General features: G+C 40.4%; 1 protein-coding gene across 7 annotated transcripts in view; it reads left to right on the top strand.

Moving 5' to 3' along the window:
- Positions 1 to 25,683, top strand: part of GK (glycerol kinase) — an 80,609-nt gene that overhangs the window by 10,751 nt on the left and 44,175 nt on the right. For 3 of the 7 annotated variants that reach the window (XM_070044693.1, XM_030844451.3, XM_030844447.3), the window contains exons 2-5: positions 504 to 577; positions 2,729 to 2,835; positions 9,922 to 9,999; positions 24,989 to 25,072. In XM_070044693.1, the coding sequence (XP_069900794.1) occupies positions 504 to 577; positions 2,729 to 2,835; positions 9,922 to 9,999; positions 24,989 to 25,072 (343 nt within the window). The remainder of the gene's footprint in view (positions 1 to 503; positions 578 to 2,728; positions 2,836 to 9,921; positions 10,000 to 24,988; positions 25,073 to 25,683) is intronic. The other 4 variants (XM_070044694.1, XM_030844450.3, XM_070044695.1 and 1 more) reach the window with 3 other exon arrangements.

Genomic DNA, 25,683 nt, shown 5'->3' with positions numbered 1-25,683 from the left:
TCCTACACCTGGAACCATTTGTTTTAAAGAATGAGGAATTGCCTCTTTAGCTTTATCTTTAATAGATTTTCATTTATCTAAAGAGAAGTTATTATTTCTTAAGCTACCTTATAACTTACATGATTCTATCTGAAGAGAAAGTAGAACATCTTGTAAGGCATTTCATCTGAAATGATTTTTCTATCAGTGAATAAGAACTTCAGTTGCTGAATAACTTTTTTTTTTTTTTTTTTTTTTTTTGGTGGTACGCGGGCCTCTCACTGTTGTGGCCTCTCCCGTTGTGGAGCACAGGCTCCAGACGCGCAGGCTCAGCAGCCATGGCTCACGGGTCCAGCCACTCCGCGGCATGTGGGATCTTCCCGGACCAGGGCACGAACCCGTGTCCCCTGCATCAGCAGGCGGACTCTCAACCACTGTGCCACCAGGGAAGCCCACTGAATAACTTTTAAACATCTTTGCTCTCTACCTGCATTTTTACCCTAATATTGCAATATATTTTTCAGGTTTTCAATTCAAAAACAGCCGAACTACTTAGTCATCATCAAGTGGAAATAAAACAAGAGTTTCCAAGAGAAGGGTATGTTTCCTAATTTAATATGTAAATGTACATCATGTTTATTAGTCCATCTCACCCCACCTGCCCTGTGCTTTTGTAAAGTAAACTTAACCAAACACCCTCCTGAGAACGTGAGGGATAGGTATTAGTCAAAAAAAGAAGCAGTAACTTGGTAGCTCAGCAAAAACATGTGGATGATTGACGGCTTAGGAATTCAGTGACAAACGGAAGCGATAATAAAGTAATAAAGCAAAGGAGTATTAGATATCAGAAATTCCACGTTGACTTTGAAATCATTTAGTCCTATGTGTCCATCATTGCCAAACTGCTGCTTTGCTGATTTGCATGTAAGGGTTTTTTCCTTAAATAAAGATATGTTTTTAAAAAACATTCATATATCTTATCATCTAATACTAAAATCATCCTTTTGGGGAATAATGTTCATATATAGCAATTGTGATATTACTACTTATATATATGTATTATATAGTACATATACATATATTATACAGTATTTTATTTAAAATTTGATATTCATAATACAGCCAGTTTGAAAAACTGTGTGGCAGTTTCTTATAAAATTAATCATACATCTGCAACATTCCACTCTTAGGAATTTATCCAAGAGAAATGAAAGCATATGCCTATAGGAAGACTTATCTACATGAATGTTTATAGTAGCTTTGTTCATACTAGCCCAAACTGGAAACCCCTCAAATGTCTGCCATCAGTAGAACGATAGCAATGAAATACTGTTTGACAGTTTTTCAAAAGTGACCTGATACATGCAATGACATGGTTGAATCTCTTTGATATCCTGGAGAGTGAAAAAAACTGGCCACAAAAGAATACATCCTGCATGGCTCTATCTGAAATTCAAGAAGAGGCTAAACTAATTAGGATGATGGAAATGTGAAAAGTAGTTGCCTGTGGAGTGTGTGATTGACTTGAAAGAGGCATGAAAGAACTTTTCTGGAGCAATGGAAATATTCTGTATCTTGACTGGGGTGTTGGTTAGATTAGTATATACATTTGTTAAAACTCAACAAACTGTGCACTTTCAATCTGTTCATTTCATCATAAAATTTACTTCAGTTTAAGAAAGAGAGGGAAAACAGTGTGTTACCAAATTTTCCGTTAAAAATTTTCTCCTATGTTTTAGAGAATTCCTTTGTTTAATAATAAAAGCTATTGATATGTTAGCAGCATTAGAATGACCGTCCACAGGCCTGATCCCAGTGCAATTTAGAGAGAGAATAGCTAGACTTGGAGGGACAAAAATTAGAAATATGTGGAAGGAGATTGGGTTTTGGAAAAAGAGAATTTAGAGACAGAACTCAAAGCTCAGGAAAGCCAGGCAGACCTGAGGAAGGCAGAGAAGAAAGGCATTTGGAATTTCCTTGCTACTTCCAGATTCTAGCGTAGGATTCTTTTAACTTGTGTCATTTCTACTTTTGCATAGAAAAAGTATGCCATTTGTTTCTCCCAGGTATTCTTCCTTTTCATTTATTATGAGCCATTCATCCTTCTGAGGTCCTTGTACCTTAACCATAATTGCACTGGGATTGGGTCTGAAAACTGGGACCAGTCACTTGTCTACATGAAATAGTTATTGGAAGGAATGTACATTTTTCCCCTAAATTCTAACAAAACATTTTAGGAAATAAAATGACAAAAGAGATTAGTATACTTATTTGACTTCCTAGAATTTGTTTTGCTTCATAAATAAATAAATACACAGATATATAAGTAAGTAAGTCAGTGTATCAAAAGAATAATATCTATATCTAGTCTGTTTAAAACTGACTAATGACTAGTGAAACATAAAGATAGTATATCAGAATTCATCACACCCACAGAATATAAAGAATTGGGGAACCAGTTTCTTACTGGATTTGAAAAATAATTTAAAAATAGGTAGAATATTTGCTATTTGTGGCCTGGTATTACTTACCTCCTTTCAAATAATTAATTACTATATGAAGAATAATAAAAATGTAAAGTAAATAGGCTCTTCTTTAAATCATTTCTTTAGAATATTGGATATGCTTTGCTTATCTGATTTTCTTCGATTTGTGCAGCCACTCCCTCATAAGTGAACATCTCTAGAGAAATAAATTATATGTGTCTTGCTCTCTTGTGGACTAACCAAATACATTCTTTTGTTTGAAGATGGGTGGAGCAGGACCCTAAGGAAATTCTGCATTCTGTCTATGAGTGTATAGAGAAAACGTGTGAGAAACTTGGACAGCTCAATATTGATATTTCCAACATAAAAGGTATTTTTCATATTTTACTCTATATATGATTATCTCAATTAAATTCATTCATCCAGCACATACTTGAGTGCCCATGCAGTGGCAAGCATTTCTTTGAGAACTGAGGATACAACAATAAACAGGAAGATTAGGTCCCTGTTCTCATGAAGCTTTTATTTTGGTGGGAGTGAGACCAACAGTAAGAGTAGATAAGTACCAGCTAATTTCAGATGCAGATAAGTTCCATACAGAAAGTAAAACCCAGTGATATGCTAGAGTGTGCACAGAGAGGCTTCCTTTAGATTGGAAGGCCAGAGAAGTCCTCTCTGAGGAGGTGACACTTTTGCTGCGGTGTCAAAGGCCAAAAGGGGCCAGCCATGCAAATATCTGGGGGGAAAATGTTAGAGGAAAAGAAAGCAACACATGCAAAGGGCCTGAGGTGGGAATAATTTTGGCCCATTCCTGGATCAGAAAGAAGGCCAGCATGTCAAAAATACAGTGGAAGAAGGGTGACAGGTGAGGTTGGGTGGGTAAGGGGTTTCAGAAGAAACTGAAATCTGAGAAGTGGACGGGGCCTTGTCGGCCACAGTTAGGAGTTTGGATGTTATTCTTAGTATCACACGGAGCCATGAGAAGACTTTAAGCAAGGCCATAGGGGATGACAGGATCTGACTTGCAGTTTAAAAACAACTTCCTGACTGCTGTACGGAACACTGTGGAGAGTGAACAGTAAAGGCGTAAGTGTGGACACAAGGAGACCAGTGTGGAGGCCGCCGTGGAAGTCCTGAGAGAGAGGACGATGACTTGATTGACAGTGGTAGCAGTGGAGGTGGGGAGAAAGGGCCAGAGCTTGCTGATGGATTGGATGTCAGGGTAGCAGAGAGAGTAGTGGAGTGGGGGAAAGAGATGGGTCACAGATGAGGCTTGGGGTTTTTGCTGGAGCTCCTGGATGGACAGGGATACCCTTTACTGGGGAGAGAAAGACTAGAATAGGGAACAGCTTGGGGAGGGGGGAGGTTGTTTGAAATCAAAGCACTTCACTTTTGAAATCTCCCTTAAATAATTGTCTGAGAGTGTTAGGTTATTACAAGTATCTCCCTTTAATTCCTAGTAGTTTTAATAGAATATCTACCTGAGTTTGGCTTTGCATCATTCATAAGGGAGAAAAAAAATAACCCAGTCATCTAAAATTGATATGCTACTAGTGTAAAGGGTGGAAGCATAATACGGTAATTGCCATCTCCTTAGAGTTTAAATTTTTCAAGCTCACCATTCAAGGGCTACTTTTTTTTTCTTTCTTAGGTAGTTTGACTCTAGATACGGGGAACCATCAGTTGGTGCTGGTGTTTCCTTAATTCATGTCATCTTGGCTCTGAAATTTACCAGCACTCCTGAGTTGAAACATTGATTTTTTTTCAGACTTTCCCTTATTTGTATAAATAAAACTCACTTTAAAAAAGGCTAAGTATAATCAAAACCAGTCATTCAGCAAACTCAGAGTGCCTACGATGTGCTAAGTGTGCTAGGGAAACAGTGGAGCACAAATAGGGTCGTGCCGCTGTCCAATGGGGGAAACATGTTAATCCAATCACAGATTAATGGAAAAATGTAACAGTGATATTTCTGTTACTGCAGATTTTTACAAGAAATACCCATGTACGATTTGATATTTTGTTAACAGTTTTTTAATATCCTACCTTCATTTTATCCCTACATCTAAGTGAAGTACTTCAAACTTCTTTTACAGTTGCATTCACCAAGTTTTAGATGAGTCCTCTGTCAAAGTGATTGTTGGTCAATTTCCTTGAACTGTCCTCACAGCTTTCATGGTCTAAACAGTGTAAACGTGTAAAAGGCATTCAGTAGCACACTCTGTTGTCGAAATATCCATTACCAGTGATGTAAATAATCTAGGTGGCGGAATGCCATGTTCACGATGTAGATTCCAGAGCCATTGGCCATGATTTTGACCTCATTCTACCTCCCTTTCAGGTGAGGTAGGCTGCGGCATGTTGGCCTTCTAGACCCACTCAGGTGGCATTCTTTTTTCTCTTGTTTTTGTGGTGTTCGTGAAGATGACACATAACCCCAGTCCAGGTCACTTGTCTTCCACTTGCACTGTCTGTAAGAATACTGAGCACACAGCTCTCTGCTCTACGCTCCTCTGTGTCTAGCCAGTGTGAAACCCATACCTGAACCAAAGTGACCCAGCACTTCCTTCTCAACAACTACCAGCCTATGGCCAAGGAAGAGAACGTTCCACAAGCCCCTCCATACCGGGCCAGTTGTGTTAAAAAATTTTTTTCCCAGGTAATTTATTGAATTGGCACTGTCAAGGGCCAAGCTTTTGCTTGCCTATATAGAGCTCTAGGTCACAGAACCCTAATGCTGTAAAGGATCTTCCATCACTTAGACCTAGCTGCAAATGAGAGAACAGGGACCCTTTGCAGGTCGTGTAGCTATTTAGTGGTGGTATAACATGAAAGCACAACTGCCCTGTCTCCTGGTCCAGTGCTTTCTTTCCTGAGCCACACTGATAATAACCTCAAAAACCACTTGAGTTTTTGGTTCCAAAGTGGCAAAGAAATGAGTTTTTTCCAGCTAAAGGGTGATTCATTTATCATCTTACCTGGTAATCATTGAGTTCATCATAGCTGGTTGTATTTCTTTGGCAAACTCCAGTTTCATTGGTTTTAGTTGTCCTCATCTGCCAAAGTTTGTTGATTTCAGGTCCCTATAAACAATGTCTCCATAATTAAAGTTCACTTTCCAGTTTAACAGCTCACTTGAGCCCAAGACAAGTAAATAGGCTGCTTCTTTCCATCTTGGCTTAGAGAGCTGGGCCGCTCTGTTTGCCTGTCCCTGGACTGAAGGAAATACAAACTATAAAGAGTTACAATACCACATAGTCTCATTCGTCCTCCCTCATGAGATCCAAGCAAAATACAACATACACTGTTACAAAGTTGAGAACATCAAGTCCTCAGTGATTAGGTTAGATAGTAGTTCTCACACCCTTAGAGGACAGGGAAGCCCGCACACCCAGTGCCTCGCCCTAGCCAACACATCCACCCACCTTTCCTTCGCCTCTGAGACTTGGCCTCTCAGAAAGGCACTCTTTGTCCTAAAGGGCTTCCCAGCAATGGCCATATCTCCCTTGCAAGTGGTATAACTTGCCACAGGCACACGTCTGCCAGACATGGAAGCTTTCTACCTCTTCCCAATGGCGCTTTTAGTAGCCCCAGAGCCTTCCTCTGGGGCTTACATTGTTTTGCTATGTGCGTTTATTGGGTTGTTGTTGTTGTTTTCTCCAGAAATGTGTTCCAATTAGAAATTATAATTTTATTTTTAAATAAGGGTGCATGTCATCTATAATTCCACCAAGACAACAATGATAACATTCTGGAGTATTTCCAAAGGCTTTTTTCGAAGTAAATTTTCTTAACTGCGATTATAACTTTTCACAGGCAATATTAAGCAAAATTTAACCAGATTTTGAACATAGCATTTAACTAGTTAATTGTACTAGTGACACTCAGTTTTGAGGGAAAAAAAATCCCCTGAATAAGAATATATGGATGAAGCATGGACCTGCTAGATACGAGAGTAATGTGTTAGGTTTTATATTGTCCAGTGATTTTAGTATCTCTTTCTAAAAGACTTGCACGTCACATTCATTTGCTCTTATGGTAGGTGAACTAGGGTGGAGGATTATAAAACCTAAACATGTTATTCTGAAAAAGAAGGAATTAAAATTAGGAACTATTAAGAGAAGCACATGTGCTGGGATTAGCAGTCAGAAAAGTTTTCTTTAAGAAACAGAAATATATAGAGGATTTTAGGGTAAAAATGCCAAGAAATTAGCACAATTAGAAGTTCAGAGGCAATGCATAAGGTCTGTGTCGGGAGAAACTGGTACTAGACTTGTTTGTGGCTGGAAGAGAATCCTGAGAAGCTGGTTCACTGGACTTCGATTGTTTGCAAGAAAAGCAATTTTGCTTGGCATGAAGGAACCAAATTAAGATAGAGGGGAAAGAAGAAGCGGTTAGAATGAAACCCGTGACTAATGAATCAGATCGAAATAGCTCTAGATAATGTTCTGAATACCAGTTAGAATGAGCCAATAAAGAAAGGTAGCGTGAAGGGCATAGAATAGAAACTCCAGGCTTGGGACTTCCCTGGTGGCGCAGGGGTTAAGAATCCGCCTGCCAATGCAGGGGACATGGGTTCGAGCCCTGGTCTGGGAAGATCCCACATGCCGCGGAGCAACTAAGCCCGCGAGCCACAACTACTGAGCCCACATGCCACAACTACTGAAGCCCGTGCGCCTAGAGCCCGTGCTCCACAACAAGAGAAGCCACCGCAATGAGAATCCCGCACACCGCAACGAAGAGTAACCCCCGCTCGCCGCAACTAGAGAAAGCCTGCGGGCAGCAGCGAAGACCCAACGCAGCCAAAAATAAATAAATAAAATAAATAAATTTATATATAAAAAAAAGAAACTCCAGGATGGCAACTAAGGAAGCAGCCAGCTAGTTAATGGGAAATTAATGCAGTGGGGAAGAATAGGAGAGTTTAGTAGACCATGAATTCATTGTGAGCCCTCATTGTAAAGTTGTCACATATCACGTTCACAATACTCCACCTTAACAACCATTGCCAAGGTCCCGCCGAGGTCTCTGGCCTCTGCTGTGCCCACAGTGCTGCTGCGGAATTCCTTTATGTGTCCCACTTAGCTCAGTCCCATTCTTTGCAACTGGTACTCCAGCCTCTGTGTAACAATGATGACAATGAATGGCAGCAATAAGTGACATTTATGGAGTGGTTACTATGTCCCAGGCACTGTTTTAATATGCATTAACTTAGGTTTTCCTTTTTGTAACCCTGTAAGATGGGAACTTTTATCATCTCCATTTTACAGAAGATAAAACTGAGACCCAGGATCATGCTGCTAGGAAGCAGAAGAGTTGGAATTTGAACCCCAGCAGTCTGGCTTCAGAGCCTGAGCTCTACTGAATAGCACCCAAGCTTCACAGTCCCTGCTTTCACAGATAACCTTGCGCTCTACTTCACAGAGAAAATTGAGGCTCTGGGGTCTAAATTCCTCAACTTCCTGTCCCAGTACTTAATGTCTGGATCTCTTGCCCCCTTCCCTCCATTACAAGGGAAGCAATAGCCTTCCGCCCTACTGAGGCTCCTCCCTCCACCTGTGTATTAATCCCATCCCCTCCTGTCACTACAACAATCAGGACCGTGTCCCATTCATTTCCAGACCCCTTTCCCCCCACGTTCTCCTTTCTCTTCCTTTATTCCTACAGACCTTTTGGCCTTCTATTTTTTAAAAAACACCCTCAAATCTCTTCCTTTTACCCTATGCCTCTAGGTTTCCTGGTAGTAGAATCTCATTCATCTTTATACCTCTAGAAAAGGTGTTAAATAAAGTAAGTATATTTGCATTGGATAAAGATTATTTAGAACAAGGGAGCTAGCTGCTGGTCCCCTTCAGCTCTCTGTTGGTCAGAACATTCCTAGTATGTCTTATTCTGGGTGTACAGCTTGAGTAATTTGGACAGTTAGTTGCATGTTCCTAGGAGAGGTGGTGAAGGGACTTTAAACCATGCCCTATGGAGGTGGGGCAGTGGAAGGAAATTGGGCTGTTTAGCCTAGACAGGGGAAGAGAAGCCTGGAGGGACAGAATAGCTGCTTCAAGTGTGAAAGACTGACATGTGGAAGAAGCATTCACCTTATTCTTTGTATCTCCAAAGAATGTAACAAAGATCTATAGGTGGAAGCAATGAGGAAACGAATTGTTTTTAAATAGCAAAGCTGTACAGTAGAGATTTGTTTGCCTGGAGAGAGGTAGTGAGTATCTTGTCACTAGAAGTGCTGCCTGAATGGTCATGTAACAGGCAATTCCAGAGATTTGAGCATAAGGTGGGTTGATTATATAGCCTTTAAGGTCTGTCCTAATCTTAAATTGTGGAAAAGCTCCATCCTTTAGCCCAGTGTGTGCAACTCTGCACAGGAGAATCACCTGGGGAGTATTAAGAAAAAATACCAATGCTCAGATGCTACCCCAGGTAGTTAAATCAGAAGATTTGGGTCAGGGCCTGGGCACCGGTATTTTTTAAAAGCTCTGCAGTTGATTCTAATGTACAACCAAGTCTGAGAACCTCCAATTTAGCTGAATCAAGCCGAACTGAGTAAGATGGTATGGAATAGTATTTTACTTATAGTAACTTACTGTAACTATAGCCCTTGAGTTGTATATAGGTTAGTATAATGTAATTGCCATCACATACTGTACTTATGCCTGATTCAAACTCTATGTCTTTTGTTTGTTTGTTTTTTTGGTTGCGCTGGGTCTTAGTTGTGGCTCACGGGCTCCTTAGTTGTGGCTTGCCAGCTCCTTAGTTGTGGCACATGGGCTCCATAGTTGTGGCATGCGAACTCTTAGTTGTGGCATGCATGTGGGATCTAGTTCCCTGACCAGGGATCGAACCCAGATCCCCAGCATTGGAAGCGTGGAGTCTTAGCCACTCTGCCACCAGGGGAGTCCCTCAAACTCTATGTCTTGTAACATATTATTAAAATACATGAAGAAAACTGAATTTCTAACTAAGCATAATATGAGTTTGCCCAGCATGAAGGATTTTATCTGTGACTATTTTCTCAAAATACAGGCATGTGTGCACACACACACACGGAGGGAAATTTCTTGTGGCAGTTAGTAAATAAACGAATGAGGTTATTGTTGGTCTCCGCAGCATGATAAATTGGGTATCGTAAAGTTGGGAAGTTATTGCATTCCCTATTTATAAGGCAACCTGCGAGTCTTTTATTTGGCTATTGATCTGGGTCCATGTTATGGTGTGCTGGTAGTGAAGCAGGGAGAAGTCTGTAGAAAGAAAAAGAAGTAGTTGACATTGGTGGTTCGCTTTTCCTGGGCCAGTCAAAGAAAATCAACTCAATACCACCACAGACGTTCCAAATGTTTTTCTTCAAATTTTTATGTTTAGTTGTGCCTGTAAAAAAAAAAAAAGTGAGAACTTTGCTCAGATTTCTGCTTTTTTTTTTAATCCTTTCTGTTTAACTTTCTCTTTAAAGCTATTGGTGTCAGTAACCAGAGGGAAACCACTGTAGTCTGGGACAAGTTAACTGGAGAGCCTCTCTACAATGCTGTGGGTAAGCTCTTTTGCATGGATGTCAAACTCAAGGCCTTTCTCCACTTGCAGGAGTTGTCATACTAAAACATCTGGCTAACAAAGGATGTAGTCATGTTCCCTATAATCTCATGGGTTGAGCTGAAGAGTCCTCTAAGAAATGAGTTGTTATATATTTACCATTTTCAGATAGTTATTCCCAATTTGAATTAACTCTTTCCCATGCTTGCCCCTTCCTGATAATTTGCATTATACAAATGAGTCATTGTTACCAGAACTTTTTATAATCCCTGCTGTTTCTGACACCTGAAAGGGATCTCACCTCCTCTTCCCCTCAAAAATCAAGATTACAGATGTCCCCATTCCCTTCTCTACCTTTCCATAAAGTACTTGTATACTTGTTCTTCCCATCTAGAAATTTGAATCGACTCTTTTGAGCTTATGAAAATAAAATGTCAAAATTTTAGCTCCTTCTGCTACAAACTTGGCGATTTCAGCAGGGGTTCAAAAGCTCAATCTCAAATATACCACCGTTAGGTATCACATCTTATTAAATGTAAATAACCATGGGTATATTTTAGCCTCACTCTTAGTAGCACATGACAGTTGAGCACTGAATGACACTGTCACTTGCTAAAAGGAAAGTTTTGTTCTAAATATACAGTCGCTAAAAGGCGTTATTCTGTCGCAAATAGCAAAGCACAATTTTTTAGTCAATAAAGTAACAGGTTGTGGGTTGGACAGTGGAGGCAGAAGTTGTCAGAGATGGGATGATTTATAGAGTGAGCTCTTTTTACTTTACAGTTACTTTAGTAATATATTTAGTTACTTTAGTATTGATTGGAAAAAAGTGATATTCAAGCAGAAAATATACTAACAAGGTGCCTTGTAAGAGTAGTGTGAATTCCTTTGGAAATAATCTTTATAAAAAATGAAGGTCTTTAATGTTATTGTGTTATAAGAAAGCATTTAGTATGTCTTCTGTATCTGTGATAAAAAATTCAAGATGCAAAAAAGGTCAAAGAATTGCAACCAAAGGTTCTCTTACACAAAAGTACCTCTTTTAAAGCTTTATTTTGTTCTCATTCTCATGAGCAGCGCATTTTGAATATAAGCAGGGTATTACAATTTTAATGGCTAGTATCTAGGAGAGTATTCTTTCACAGACCAATGTTAGCCAACTTCTTATACTTGTTAAGGTTTTACTTTTTGTTTTCCCCCTCATGAAAGGAAGGGCCTACTCACAGGAACCAGAAAGTTTCTGTTAAACTCTAAACTTGGAATTGTAAAAATGCAGCTTTGGACTTTGAGTTATCATTTTAAAATAATGCAACTAGGTTAGCTGAAGTTATGCATAAGTGAAAGATGTCAGTAAATATTTTACTAGAAACACTTTTTGAGATGTGCTTATTTACTCATTCCTTTTTCTTCTACACTTTTTAGTTTTCTATTTAAAAAATATCAGGTATTCAAAACAGAATGACTGAAAACCAAAAGAAACAACTGACATTAGAAGCAGACCAATAAGAAATCCTGATATTAGAGTTATCAGACTTTAAAATAACCATCATCTACATGTTCAAGGAATTCATTGAGATGAGTGATAATCTTAGCAAAGAAATGGAAATTTAAAGATCGAAATTCTAGGACTGTATTAAACTCAGTTGATGAGTTTTACATCGTATTAGACACAGCTGAGTTACTGAACTGGAAGAGAGATCAGAAGTAAATATCTAGACTAAAGCACAGAGAGACAAAGGTTTAGAAAATACAGAAAAGAATCTAAGAGAAATATGGGGTAAGGTAAGAAGGTCCAACATATTTGTAATTGGAGACCCAAACGAAAAGGAAAGAGAGATAGATGATAAAAGTTTTTCAAAACTGTTGAAAGATATCACGCCACAAATTCAAGAAGCGCTATGATTCCCCAGGCAAGATAAATACACATAAAGCCGTATACATACATATGCTGAGACCTGAAGATAAAAAGAAGGATTTTAAAGTAGCCAGAGGATATGACCTTCAAGAGACCAACACTAAAACTTTCAGCTGATTTCTCAAAGAAACAGAGTACAATGGAACGAAATCTTTAAAGTGCTAAAAGACAATAACGTGAACCTAGAATTCTATATTTAGTGAAAATATCCTTAAGAAATGAAGGTGAAATATAAAGGCAAAGACAAACAGGGACTTATAGGAATCATTACAAGCAAACCCCGACTAAAAGAAAAACTAAATAATGTTTTTCTGGAGTTACGAAGAGAAGATGGTGGAAGAATAAGACACGGAGATCAACTTCCTCCCCACAGATACACCAGAACTACATCTACACGTGGAACAACTCCTACAGAACACCTACTGAACGCTGGCAGAAGACCTCAGACCTCCCAAAAGGCAAGAAAGTCCCCATGTACCTGGGTAGGGCAAAAGAAAAAAGAATAAACAGAGACAAAAGGATAGGGACGGGACCTGCACCAGTGGGAGGGAGCTGTGAAGGAGGAAAGGTTTCCACCCACTGGGAAGCCCCTTCACGGGTGGAGACTGCAGGTGGCGGAGGGGGAAGCTTCAGAGCCGCGGAGGAGAGGACAGCAACAGGGGTGCGGAGGGCAAAGCGGGGAGAGATCCCCGCACAGAGGATCGGTGCCGACCGGCACTCACCAGCCCGAGACGGTTGTCTGCTCACCTGCCGGGGCGGGCGGGGCTGGGAGCTGAGGCTCGGGCTTCGGTCGGAGGGCAGGGAGAGGACTGGGGTTGGCGGCATGAACACAGCCTGCAGGGGGTTAGTGCACCACGGCTAGCCGGCAGGGAGTCCGGGGAAAAGTCTGGACCTGCCGAAGAGGCAAGAGACTTTTTCTTCCCTCTTTGTTTCCTGGTGCGCGAGGAGAGGGGATTAAGAGCGCCGCTTAAAGGAGCTCCAGAGATGGGTGCAAGCCGCGACTAACAGCGCAGACCCCAGAGACGAACATGAGACGCTAAGGCTGCTGCTGCTGCCACCAAGAAGCCTGTGTGCGAGCACAGGTCACTATCCACACCCCCTTCCAAGGAGCCTGTGCAGCCCGCCACTGCCAGTGTCCCGGGATCCAGGGACAACTTCCCCGGGAGAACGCACGGCGTGCCTCAGGCTGGTGCAACGTCATGCCGGCCTCTGCCGCCGCAGGCTCGCCCCGCACTCAGTACCCCTCCCTCCCCCCGGCCTGAGTGAACCAGAGTTCCCGAAGCAGCTGCTCCTTTAACCCCGTCCCGTCTGAGCGACCCTCCCACGACCTACACGGAGAGGCGGGGCCAAATCCAAAGCTGAGCTCCGGGAGCTGTGAGAAGAAGAGAAAGGGAAATCTCTCTTAGCAGTCTCAGAAGCAGCGGATTAAAGCTCCACAGTCAACTTGATGTACCCTGCATCTGTGGAATACCTGAATAGACAACGAATCATCCCAAATTGAGGAGGTGGACTTTGAGAGCAAGATTTATGATTTTTTCCTCTTTTCCTCTTTTTGTGAGTGTGTATGTGTATGCTTCTGTGTGAGATTTTGTCTGTATAGCTGTGCTTCCACCATGTGCCCTAGGGTTTTATCTGTCTGTTTTTTTTCTTTAAAAATTTTTTTTCTTAATAATTATTTTTTGTTTTCACAACTTTATTTTATTTTATCTTACTTTATTTTTTCTTCCTTATTTCTTTCTTTCCTTCTTTCCCTCCTTCCTCCCTCCCTCCCTCCCTCCCACCCTCCTTTCTTTCTTTCGTTCTTCTTTCTTTCTTTCTTTCTTTTCTTCCTTCCTTCCTTCCTTCCTTCCTTCCTTCTCTTCCTTCCTTCCTTCCTTCCTTCCTTCCTTCCTTCCTTCCTTCCTTCCTTCCTCCCTCCCTCCCTCCCACCCTCCCTCCCTCCCTCCCTCCCTCCCTTCCTTCCTTCCTCTCCCTTTTATTCTGAGCCGTGTGGATGAAAGGCCCTCAGTGCTGTGGCCAGGAGTCAGTGCTGTGCCTCTGAGGTGGGAGAGCCAACTTCAGGACACTGGTCCACAAGAGCCCTCTGAGCTCCACATAATATCAAATGGTGAAAATCTCCCAGAGATCTCCATCTCAACACCAGCACCCAGCTTCACTCACTGACCAGCAAGCTACAGTGCTGGACACCCTATGCCAAACAACTAGCAAGACAGAAACACAACCCCACCCATTAGCAGAGAGGCTGCCTAAAATCATAATAAGTCCTCAGACACCCCAAAACACACCACCAGACATGGACCTGCCCACCAGAAAGACAAGACCCAGCCTGATCCACCAGAACACAGGCACTAGTCCCCTCCACCAGGAAGCCTACACAACCCCCTGAACCAACCTTAGCCACTGGGGACAGACACCAAAAACTACGGGAACTACGAACCTGCAGCCTGCAAAAAGGAGACCCCAAACACAGCAAGATAAGCAAAATGAGAAGACAGAAAAACACACAGCAGATGAAGGAGCAAGATAAAAACCCACCAGACCTAACAAATGAATAGGAAATAGGCAGTCTACCTGAAAAAGAATTCAGAATGATGATAGTAAAGATGATCCAAAATCTTGGAAATAGAATAGACAAAGTGCAAGAAACATTTAACAAGGACCTAGAAGAACTAAAGGTGAAACAAGCAATGATGAACAACACAATAAATGAAATGAAAAATACTCTGATGGGATCAATAGCAGAATAACTGAGACAGAAGAACGGATAAGTGACCTGGAAGATAAAATAGTGGAAATAACTACTGCAGAGCAGAAGAAAGGAAAAAGAATGAAACGAACTGAGGACAGTCTCAGAGACCTCTGGAACAACATTAAACGCACCAACATTCGAATTATAGGGGTCCCAGAAGAAGAAGAGAAAAAGAAAGGGACTGAGAAAATATTTGAAGAGATTATAGTTGAAAACTTCCCTAATATGGGAAAAGAAATAGTTAATCAAGTCCAGGAAGCACAGAGAATCCCATACAGGGTAAATCCAAGGAGAAATACACCAAGACATATATTAATCAAACTGTCAAAAATTAAATACAAAGAAAACATATTAAAAGCAGCAAGGGAGGGCTTCCCTGCTGGCGCAGTGGTTGAGAGTCCACCTGCCGATGCAGGGGACACGGGTTTGTGCCCCGGTCCGGGAGGATCCCACATGCCGCAGAGCAGCTAGGCCCATGAGCCATGGCCACTGAGCCTGCGCATCCACAGCCTGTGCTCCGCAACGGGAGAGGCCGCAACAGTGAGAGGCCCGCGTATTGCAAAAAAAAAAAAAGACAAAAACAAACAGCAAGGGAAAAACAACAAATAACACACAAGGGAATCCCCAGAAGGTTAACAGCTGATCTTTCAGCAGAAACTCTGCAAGCCAGAAGGGACTGGCAGGACATATTTAAAGTGATGAAGGAGAAAAACCTACAATCAAGATTACTCTACCCAGCAAGGATCTCATTCAGATTTGATTGAGAAATTAAAACGTTTACAAACAAGCAAAAGCTGAGAGAGTTCAGCACCACCAAACCAGCTTTACAACAAATGCTAAAGGAACTTCTCTAGGCAAGAAACACAAGAGAAGGAAAAGACCTACAATAACGAACCCAAAACAATTAAGAAAATGGGAATAGGAACATATATATTGATAATTACCTTAAATGTAAATGGACTAAATGCTCCCAGCAAAAGACACAGATTGGCTGAATGGATACAAAAACAAGACCCATATATATGCTGCCTACAAGAGACCCACTTCAGACCTAGAGACACATACAGACTGAAAGTAAGGGAATGGAAAAAGATATTCCATGCAAATGGAAACCAAAAGAAAGCTGGAGTAGCAATTCTCATATCAGACAAAATAGACTTTCAAATAAGGACTATTAGAAGAGACAAAGAAGGACACTACATATGATCAAGGGATCGATCCAAGAAGAAGATATAACAATTGTAAATATTTATGAACCCAACATAGGAGCACCTCAGTACATAAGGCAAATACTAACAGCCATAAAAGGGGAAATCGACAGTAACACATTCATAGTAGGGGACTTTAACACCCCACTTTCACCAATGGACAGATCATCGAAAATGAAAATAAATAAGGAAACACAAGCTTTAAATGATACATTAAACAAGATGGACTTAATTGATATTTATAGGACATTCCATCCAAAAACAACAGAATACACATTTTTCTCAAGTGCTCATGGAACATTCTCCAGGATAGATCATATCTTGGGTCACAAATCAAGCCTTGGTAAATTTAAGAAAATTGAAATTGTATCAAGTATCTTTTCCAACCACAATGCTATGAGACTAGATATCAATTACAGGAAAAGATCTGTAAAAAATAGAAACACATGGAGGCTAAACAATACACTACTTAATACCTAGAAACAAATGACAATGGAGACACGACGACCCAAAACCTATGGGATGCAGCAAAAGCAGTTCTAAGAGGGAAGTTTATAGCAATACAATCCTACCTTAAGAAACAGGAAACATCTTGAATAAACAACCTAACCTTGCACCTAAAGCAATTAGAGAAAGAAGAACTAAAAAAACCAAAAGTTAGCAGAAGGAAAGAAATCATAAAAATCAGATCAGAAATAAATGAAAAAGAAATGAAGGAAACAATAGCAAAGATCAATAAAACTAAAATCTGATTCTTTGAGAAGATAAACAAAATTGATAAACCATTAGCCAGACTCATCAAGAAAAAAGGGGAGAAGACTCAAATCAATAGAATTAGAAATGACAAAGAAGAAGTAACAACTGACACTGCAGAAATACAAAAGATCATGAGAGATTACTACAAGCAAGTCTATGTCAATAAAATGGACAATTTGGAGGAAATGGACAAATTCTTAGAAATGCACAACCTGCCAAGACTGAATCAGGAAGAAATAGAAAATATGAACAGACCAATCACAAGCACTGAAATTGAAACTGTGATTAAAAATCTTCCAACAAACAAAAGCCCAGGACCAGAGGGCTTCACAGGCAAATTCTATCAAACATTTAGAGAAGAGCTAACACCTAACCTTCTCAAGCTCTTGCAAGATATATCAGAGGGAGGAACACTCCCAAACTCATTCTACAAGACCACCATCACCCTGATACCAAAACCAGACAAGGATGTCACAAAAAAAGAAAACTACAGGCCAATATCACTGATGAACATAGATGCAAATATCCTCAACAAAATACTAGCAAACAGAATCCAATAGCACATTAAAAGGATCATATACCATGATCAAGTGGGGTTTATTCCAGGAATGCAAGGATTCTTCAATATATGCAAATCAATCAACGTGATACACCATATTAACAAATTGAAGGAGAAAACTCATATGATCATCTCAATAGATGCAGAGAAAGCTTTTGACAAAATTCAACACCCATTTATGATAAAAACCCTGCAGAAAGTAGGCATAGAGGGAACTTTCCTCAACATGATAAAGGCCATATATGAGAAACCCACAGCCAACATCGTCCTCAGTGGTGAAAAACTGAAAGCATTTCCACTAAGATCAGGAACACGACAAGGTTGCCCACTCTCACCACTCTTTTTTATGTTTTTGCTTGTTTGTTTGTTTTCGTTTTTACTTGCGGTACGCGGGCCTCTCACTGCTGCGGCTTCTCCCGTTGTGGAGCACAGGCTCCGGACACGCAGGCCCAACGGCCACGGCCCACGGGCCCAGCTGCTCCGCGGCATGTGGGATCCTCCCGGACCAGGGCACGAACCTGCATCCCGTGCATTGGCAGGTGGACTCACAACCACTGCACCACCAGGGAAGCCCACCACTCTTATTCAACATAGTTTTGGAAGTTTTAGCCACAGCAATCAGAGAAGAAAGGGAGATAAAAGGAATCCAAATCGGAAAAGAAGAAGTAAAGCTGTCACTGTTTGCAGTTGACATGATACTATACATAGAGAATCCTAAAGTTGCTACCAGACAACTACTAGATCTAATCAATGAATTTGGTAAAGTAGCAGGATACAAAATAAATGCACAGAAATCTCTGGCATACCTATACACTAATGATGAAAAATCTCAAAGTGAAATCAAGAAAACACTCCCATTTACCATTGCAACAAAAAGAATAAAATATCTAGGAATAAACCTACCTAAGGAGATAAAAGACCTGTATGCAGAAAATTATAAAACACTGATGAAAGAAATTAAAGATGATACAAATAGATGGAGAGATATTCCATGTTCTTGGATTGGAAGAATCAACATTGTGAAAATGACTCTACCACCCAAAGCAATCTACAGATTCAATGCAATCCCTATCAAACTACCACTGGCATTTTTCACAGAAGTAGAACAAAAAATTTCACAATTTGTATGGAAATAAAAGACCCCGAATAGCCATTGCAATCTTGAGAACGAAAAACAGAGCTGGAGGAATCAGGCTCCCTGACTTCAGACTATACTACAAAGCTACAGTAATCAAGACAGTATGGTACTGGCACAAAAACAGAAATATAGATCAATGGAACAGCATAGAAAGCCCAGAGATAAACCCACACACATATGGTCACCTCATCTTTGATAAAGGAGGCAGGAATGTACAGTGGAGAAAGGACAGCCTCTTCACTAAGTGGTGCTGGGAAAACTGGACAGGTACATGTAAAAGTATGAGAGTAGATCACTCCCTAACACCATACACAAAAATAAGCTCAAAATGGATTAAAGACCTAAATGTAAGGCCAGAAACTATCAAACTCTTAGAGGAAAACATAGGCAGAACACTCTATGACATAAATCACAGCAAGATCCTTTTTGACCCACCTCCTAGAGAAATGGAAATAAAAACAAAAATAAACAAATGGGACCTAATGAAACTTCAAAGCTTTTGCACAGCAAAGGCAACCATAAACAAGACCAAAAGACAACCCTCAAAATGGGAGAAAATATTTGCAAATGAAGCAACTGACAAAGGATTAATTTCCAAAATTTACAAGCAGCTCATGCAGCTCAATAACAAAAAAACAAACAGCCCAATCCAAAAATGGGCAGAAGACCTAAACAGACATTTCTCCAAGGAAGATATACAGACTGCCAACAAACACATGAAAGAATGCTCAACATCATTAATCATTAGAGAAATGCAAATCAAAACTACAATGAGATATCATCTCACACCAGTCAGAATGGCCATCATCAAAAAATCTAGAAACAATAAATTCTGGAGAGGGTGTGGAGAAAAGGGAACCCTCTTGCACTGCTGGTGGGAATGTGAATTGGTACAGCCACTATGGAGAACAGTATGGAGGTTCCTTAAAAAACTACAAATAGAACTACCATATGACCCAGCAATACCACTACTGGGCATATACTCTGAGAAAACCATAATTCAAAAAGAGTCATGTACCAAAATGTTCATTGCAGCTCTATTTACAATAGCCCAGAGATGGAAACAACCTAAGTGTCCATCATCAGATGAATGGATAAAGAAGATGTGGCACATATATAGAATGGAATATTACTCAGCCATAAAAAGAAACGAAATTGAGCTATTTGTAATGAGATGGATGGACCTGGAGTCTGTCATACAGAGTGAAGTAAGTCAGAAAGAGAGAGTCAGGTACTGTATGCTAACACATATATATCGAATTTAAGAAAAAAAAATGTCATGAAGAACCTAGGGGTAAGACAGGAATAAAGACACAGACCTACTAGAGAATGGACTTGAGGATATGGGGAGGGGGAGGGGGAAGGGTAAGCTGTGACAAGGCGAGAGAGTGGCATGGACATATATACACTACCAGGCGTAAGGTAGCTAGCTAGTGGGAAGCAGCCACATAGCACAGGGAGATCAGCTCGGTGCTTTGTGACCACCTGGAGGGGTGGGATAGGGACGGTGGGAGGGAGGGAGATGCAGGAGGGAGGAGATTTGGGAACATATGTATGTGTATAACTGATTCACTCTTGTAAAGCAGAAACTAACACACCATTGTAAAGCAATTATACTCCAATAAAGATGTAAAACATAAATAAATTAAATAAATAAATAATGTTTTCCTGGGAGAAGGAAAAAAATGTTCTCAGGTGGAAATTTGGCAATGCAGGAAGGAATGCAGAGGCCTAGATAATAAATCTAGGTAATAGATTTAAATCTATTTAAATAGATTTAAATCTAGATAATAAATGTAGTAAATATGTAGGTCAATCTAAATGAATTTTGACTGTATAAGGAAATAATGTATTGTGATATTCAAAATATATTAAAATTTTAAGTATTACATGGCAACAGTAGTACATGAAAGGAATATGGAGTAAATGAGGTTAAAGTGTCTTGTGGTCCCAGTATTGTCAAGGATGCATGTTGTAATCTCTAGGGTAAGCAGTAAGAGAGTGAATAGTGTATAAGTCACAGGCTTATAAAGGGGAAAAATGGAATGACTGTGAAAAAGAAGGAAAGAAAAAGGAGTAGAAACAGGAAGGAAGGACAAATAGAAAGCATTTATATCCAGACATGTAAATAATTATATTTAAAAGGACAAGATTACTCTCTTCAGTAAAATCTAGCAAAGGAGTTAATTGAGACTGCTAATGAGCTAATGGGATTAGAGTGTAAGAATGGAGAGACAACTTTGCCAGACCTTTCAGAGGAAGGATGCAGCTGGTATGTTTGGAAATTGAATAGGGCATAAAGTTGAGGGTAAAATAAAATAGGGCTGCAAGATTTTTAGCCTGAGAGAACAGAAGGAAATTAAGTAATACTGAAAGAGTACCAACGTGGGAGAAAAATGGCTTTCTTTCTTGGACAAGGTTAATATTGGACTTGCAATCAAAGCTCATTTCTGGACAGTTAGAATTTGTAGCTGTGTTGTAAAGAGGTTGTTCAAAATGTAGACTTAAAAGTTGCTAACTTAGTCAGTCTCAGTTTATTACAGAAGAATTCACCATAGGAATGAAGGTAAAATTAATTGATTCAACAGAAGTTTAGGTACCTTTCTGTAGACAGGTTCTGTGATGACCCCTAGGCATATAGTGACAAACCAGGCAATCACCTTGCTTACCTTTGTGACACAGAGGCTAGGGATAGGAATTTGGAGGCTAGACGAGGAAGGGGCATAGAAAAGGAGGACAGAAGAGTAATTAGCTGGGAAGAGAAGCCACTAAGTAATGACAAGGGTAGATTCTACCTCCAGTTTTATTCCATCTAGGAACACACTAAGGTGTCATATCTCCGTGCAAGTTTTCAGTTGAGAATATCAACACAATATTAAATCTTTAGCAGCTTTATCTTAAAACAACACAAGGTGGGATTGATGGAAACAGAATCAGATTTTTCCATATCTTTGTCTTTGAGCTTCTTTGTCTTTTTTTATATCAGAGTCTGTGGGTTTTCTCCTTTTACCCCCCCCCATGTTTTCTTCCTTCCTTGTCCCTCTCTCTTGTAAATCTGTCACTGAAGGCCTATCCTGCTCCTCTTCATTCTTCTCTCTTTGCTTAGTAAATTATATAACTGCTGAGCAGTATTTGTTATAGGCAAGCAAATGAGAGGGGCAGTCTACATTTTTTTAATTGCCTTTTGTGTCGCCATTTTTATGGCTCGGAGTCCTCGATAAGCAATCCACGCACCCCCAGTACAGTAACAGAGAGGAGAATTTCAGGGGCCTATTAGTGGACATGAAATAGGCTAGGTGAAGAAGTTGAAGACTGAGAAAGGCTATTTGTTCTTCCTCGCAATAAAGGTGTATTTGTTTACTGACATATTTTAGAATGGTATGCTTATGAGAGTAGAGGTGGCCTGTTTTAGAAGTTTCGTATTGTTTTAAGAATTCATGTGTTAGTTCTGTGATAGGCGAGGTGAACACTGGTGTGGTATCTGAGATATAGGTAAAATGCATCCCTGCTTCCCAGTCACTGTGCCATGATGCAGCCATTTACCATGATGGCCTCACAGGTGGATTACAGCAGCTTTGTGGCCCTGGATCTGAATGAAGCAGGCCTTTGACTTCTCTCCCCTACCTTTAGTTTTCCTCATCCCTCTGGCACTTTTTTCTCTCCCTCTTAGCATTATCTTCATCACTATTTTCCAAAGGATTCCCTCCACCCCACTCTCCACCTTTTTCTAAGCCTTTTCCTTCCAAAACCAACTCTTTTTTAGTGGTCTACAGGCCTTGCTGTCTTCTAAGTAGTATTGAAAAGAAGGTTTGGGTTTACAAATGCACCATAGACTAAATTGATAAAGAAGCACAAAACTACACAGGTGGTTCAGATGTTGAGTGGGGAAAGGCTTGAATCAATTGATATTTAGTGTGTTCATATTCACGTTTCACTAATGTTACCGGTGAAACATTCTGGCCTAACTAGGATGGCCCAGCTCTTTCCCCTCTTCTTGTCCAGGTTTCGTCACTCACTATTGAAGTTGATTGGTGTACACGGCAAGCCTAGTGCAATATGACCCTCATATCGGTAGCTTTCTGTAGAGCACAATTCATGATTTAATATAAAAATATTATTCGTAGTAGGGACTAATATCCAGGAAGGCAAGAGTCACTAATTTTGAGTGGCTATGGTATACTTAGTATACTTTAGTACAGTATACTTTACTACACTAAAGAAAACCACCAACAAAATCATGTGTCTCTGAGTCATTATTCCTTATTTAGATGGGATTGCAAACATTTTTTTTAAGATATTGGATTTAAAGTTCCCTATGACACATAACTCTTTATGCAGAGTATGGCAGTTTTAAACATTGGTTATCCTCTTTGCCTTTTGTTATTTTTACATGCTAGTTAACCCTGGGCCAGTGATTCAACCTGGTTAGTCATCTGTTGAGATCTGAAGGAACATTGAGCTCAATTCTTCTCCCTCTCCTGGAACTGGGTTCTGTTTCAGAGTATCAGCATGAAAGAAAACCATAGATGGCAAACCACCTAAAACTCCTAAGCATGCTTGGCCTTAAACAACAAAGGTGTGGTTTTGTTTTTTATTGTTTTGCTATGGAAGGGAGCAGATTTTTTACTTCTGTAAAATCTAGAGTATTCAGCCCTATCACGATCCACTTATTTTTCATTTTGTCAAGTCTCTTATTACATGGTTCTTTGAATGCCTTACATCTCCTTCAATCCTGGATAAAGAAATACTGCTATATTTTGCAGTGATTGAATTCCTCAACTCTGGCTAGTTTAAATAAAAAGAAACTAAATTAGAGTTCAAGTGTGAGGTATTTTTTCATGTTCTATTTAAGACTATGACTTCATCCTGACTGTACCTATATCGTAGAGATTTCATTCTGGATTCAGACTCTGCCTTTTCCATTTACTACCGTTCTGTGCCTGTTGCCTCAACAGTTAAGCTGGAGAAAGTAAAAGTATGGATCTCAAAAGCTTGCGGTGAAGATTAATGAGTTAATACATGTAGGACACTTAAAACAGTGCCTAGCAGACTCTAAGCCTTCAGTAAGTGTTCAGAACATGGCCACTGTTCTGAATTAGATGATAGCCTTTTCAGTCCAGGAATGCCAGATGAAATGGCTGATTTATATACAACAGGTGTTCTTAGGGAAAATGCAGAGCTTACCTGGGGCCACACACACTCATGTCAGCCATTGGCATTTTGGCATTTATACACCTAAGAGCTGAAATAGGTTTCAGCCCCCAACGTTTGACATGCATGTTTTAATTCACCCCCCTCCCCAACTCTCCATGTTTCTTTCGGCCCCACCTGATTTCTGGAAATGTCATCAGGTGAGGGACAGCCTCTTTCCCTTTGCAAATGACCTCTTACCCAGCTTAATTAATAGCTTAACTTTTGGCTAGTGGTAACACATAGCAATTAAATCTAGTTTACTAGGTGTAATGTCTACTGTGGGCAAAACGACCCGATAACACTTTGTATAACTGTCAGCAGTCCTTGCTTAGGGTGTGTTCCAAAACCTGGAGCCTTACCTTCATCTCCCTTTCTGTCAGGCCAGTAGCGCCTCATAGCAAACCATCCAGAGGAGATGTATTATTTGCCTTTGCTTCTAGTCAACTGAAAATAATTTAGTTTATCTTTAGTGTGTTTGCTTATTCTTTTTTCCTTAGGTATATTTCCCTTCTATTGTTATGACTGACCAAAACTGATGCAAACTTCTAAATATTCTAAAAATGATTTCTTCCTCTATGCTGTCACTACGTCACTAAACTAACCTTGGTCCGTGGGCTTTGAGGCAACTGCATTTTTCTTCATTCTTAAAACTTTGTTTTCAGAACAAACTAAATCCACCAGACGTATATTGGATGTGACTTTATTTAGTACAAATAAAAATTTCAGATCACCCAAGTTGGGTTTTTTTTAACGTATTCACTTGGTGGTCTGAACCATTTAAATCCAGTTTATTTGGTCTAAGTAAGGGACATGTGTGCTAGAAACAGGCTGTATGGTATTCTGGACTCTATTTTCCTTTTTCTGATGTTTTTCCGAATCACTTTGGAACTTAGCAATTCCCTGTTCCCTTTAGATATGCTGTTGCTTTTTGTGGAGATGAACTTCATCTCCTGCCACCCTACCAGGGAAGTGCTTTCCTGGAGCTGTGCCTTCCCAAAGCCACCCATTTATGTCTTTCTGCAGGTGACCCCAGCAGAGATTGTAGCAATGCTACAATGCTAATGCTCCTTAGCATTCCTTTCAGAAGTCCCTTAGGGATGCACTCTCTCACTGCATCACATAGCCTTTCAATTCAGTGGTTGGGTGAAAGTCAACTGAGCCACTTTCCTAACTAGGACGTAGATTTGTGACAAGGTAGGGAAGAGTCATCCTGAACAAGAAGCAGATATTTACCTGGTCCTTGTCCAAACGGAAATGCTATTGAACCAGAGACTTTGACTGGACTGCCTCTGTTCCCCTTCCACTCCATGTCTCTTCCTTCTCTTTTTCTACGCTTAAATGTGTAGGAAAATGTTCATCCTGATGAACTTGCCCATGTGATCTACCATTTCCTAAATGGTCAGCAAGAAAATGCAAACCTTGAACCTGGCCATCTCTAGCATGAATTGCCATTATTTCTCCTAATGCTCCAGCTGCTCCAGTTTCTCCTGGCCCTTCAGATCCAGTTGCCGTTGTTCCCTCTGGCTCTTCAGTTCCAGCTGCTGGCGCTGCCTCAGGTATTGGTGCTCTGGCCCTTGCTCACTTCCCGGCCTTCCAACTCGGACACATTGGGGGAAATTGACTGCTGCTGCTGGATCTGGATCTGGCCCTTCTTTTGATTTTTCTCAGAAATTATCTCCACGAGGGGCTTAGTCCTCCAGCTTGGGGTCTTCTCTTTGGCTTTTGGTCTCTTATTCTGCAAACGTAATTCTGCCATCTTAGCTTCTTTAATGAGTTGTCTAATTTTTTTTGTTCTTAATTCAGTTAATTTTGAGCATTTGTGAATTGCTTAGTAGTATACCGACCACTGACATTTTTCTCTTTGGCAGTTTTACTAATTCATTCCATGTATTCTAATTGCTTTAAACCCTTGGGTTATAAAAACAAAGTAAAAATTATGCCAGCCTTCTGTGATCATGGAATAATGGAAGGAGAGGGACTTTTGAGACCATCTAGTCCAAACTGCCTTATTTTATATTCTGGAAACCCAGGCCACGAAGGGTAACGTGACTTGCTCGGGTCACATAGCTTGTTGGTGGCAAAGCCAGAAGATGTAGATTTCACCTCCACTGTTTTGACTCCTTTTGGTGAGGGGTTCATTCTGCACATACCACTGTGGCTACTTGGA

Source organism: Globicephala melas, chromosome X (assembly GCF_963455315.2).
Source record: "Globicephala melas chromosome X, mGloMel1.2, whole genome shotgun sequence".
NCBI lineage: Eukaryota > Metazoa > Chordata > Mammalia > Artiodactyla > Delphinidae > Globicephala > Globicephala melas.
This window is presented reverse-complemented; position numbering and strand designations above follow the sequence as displayed.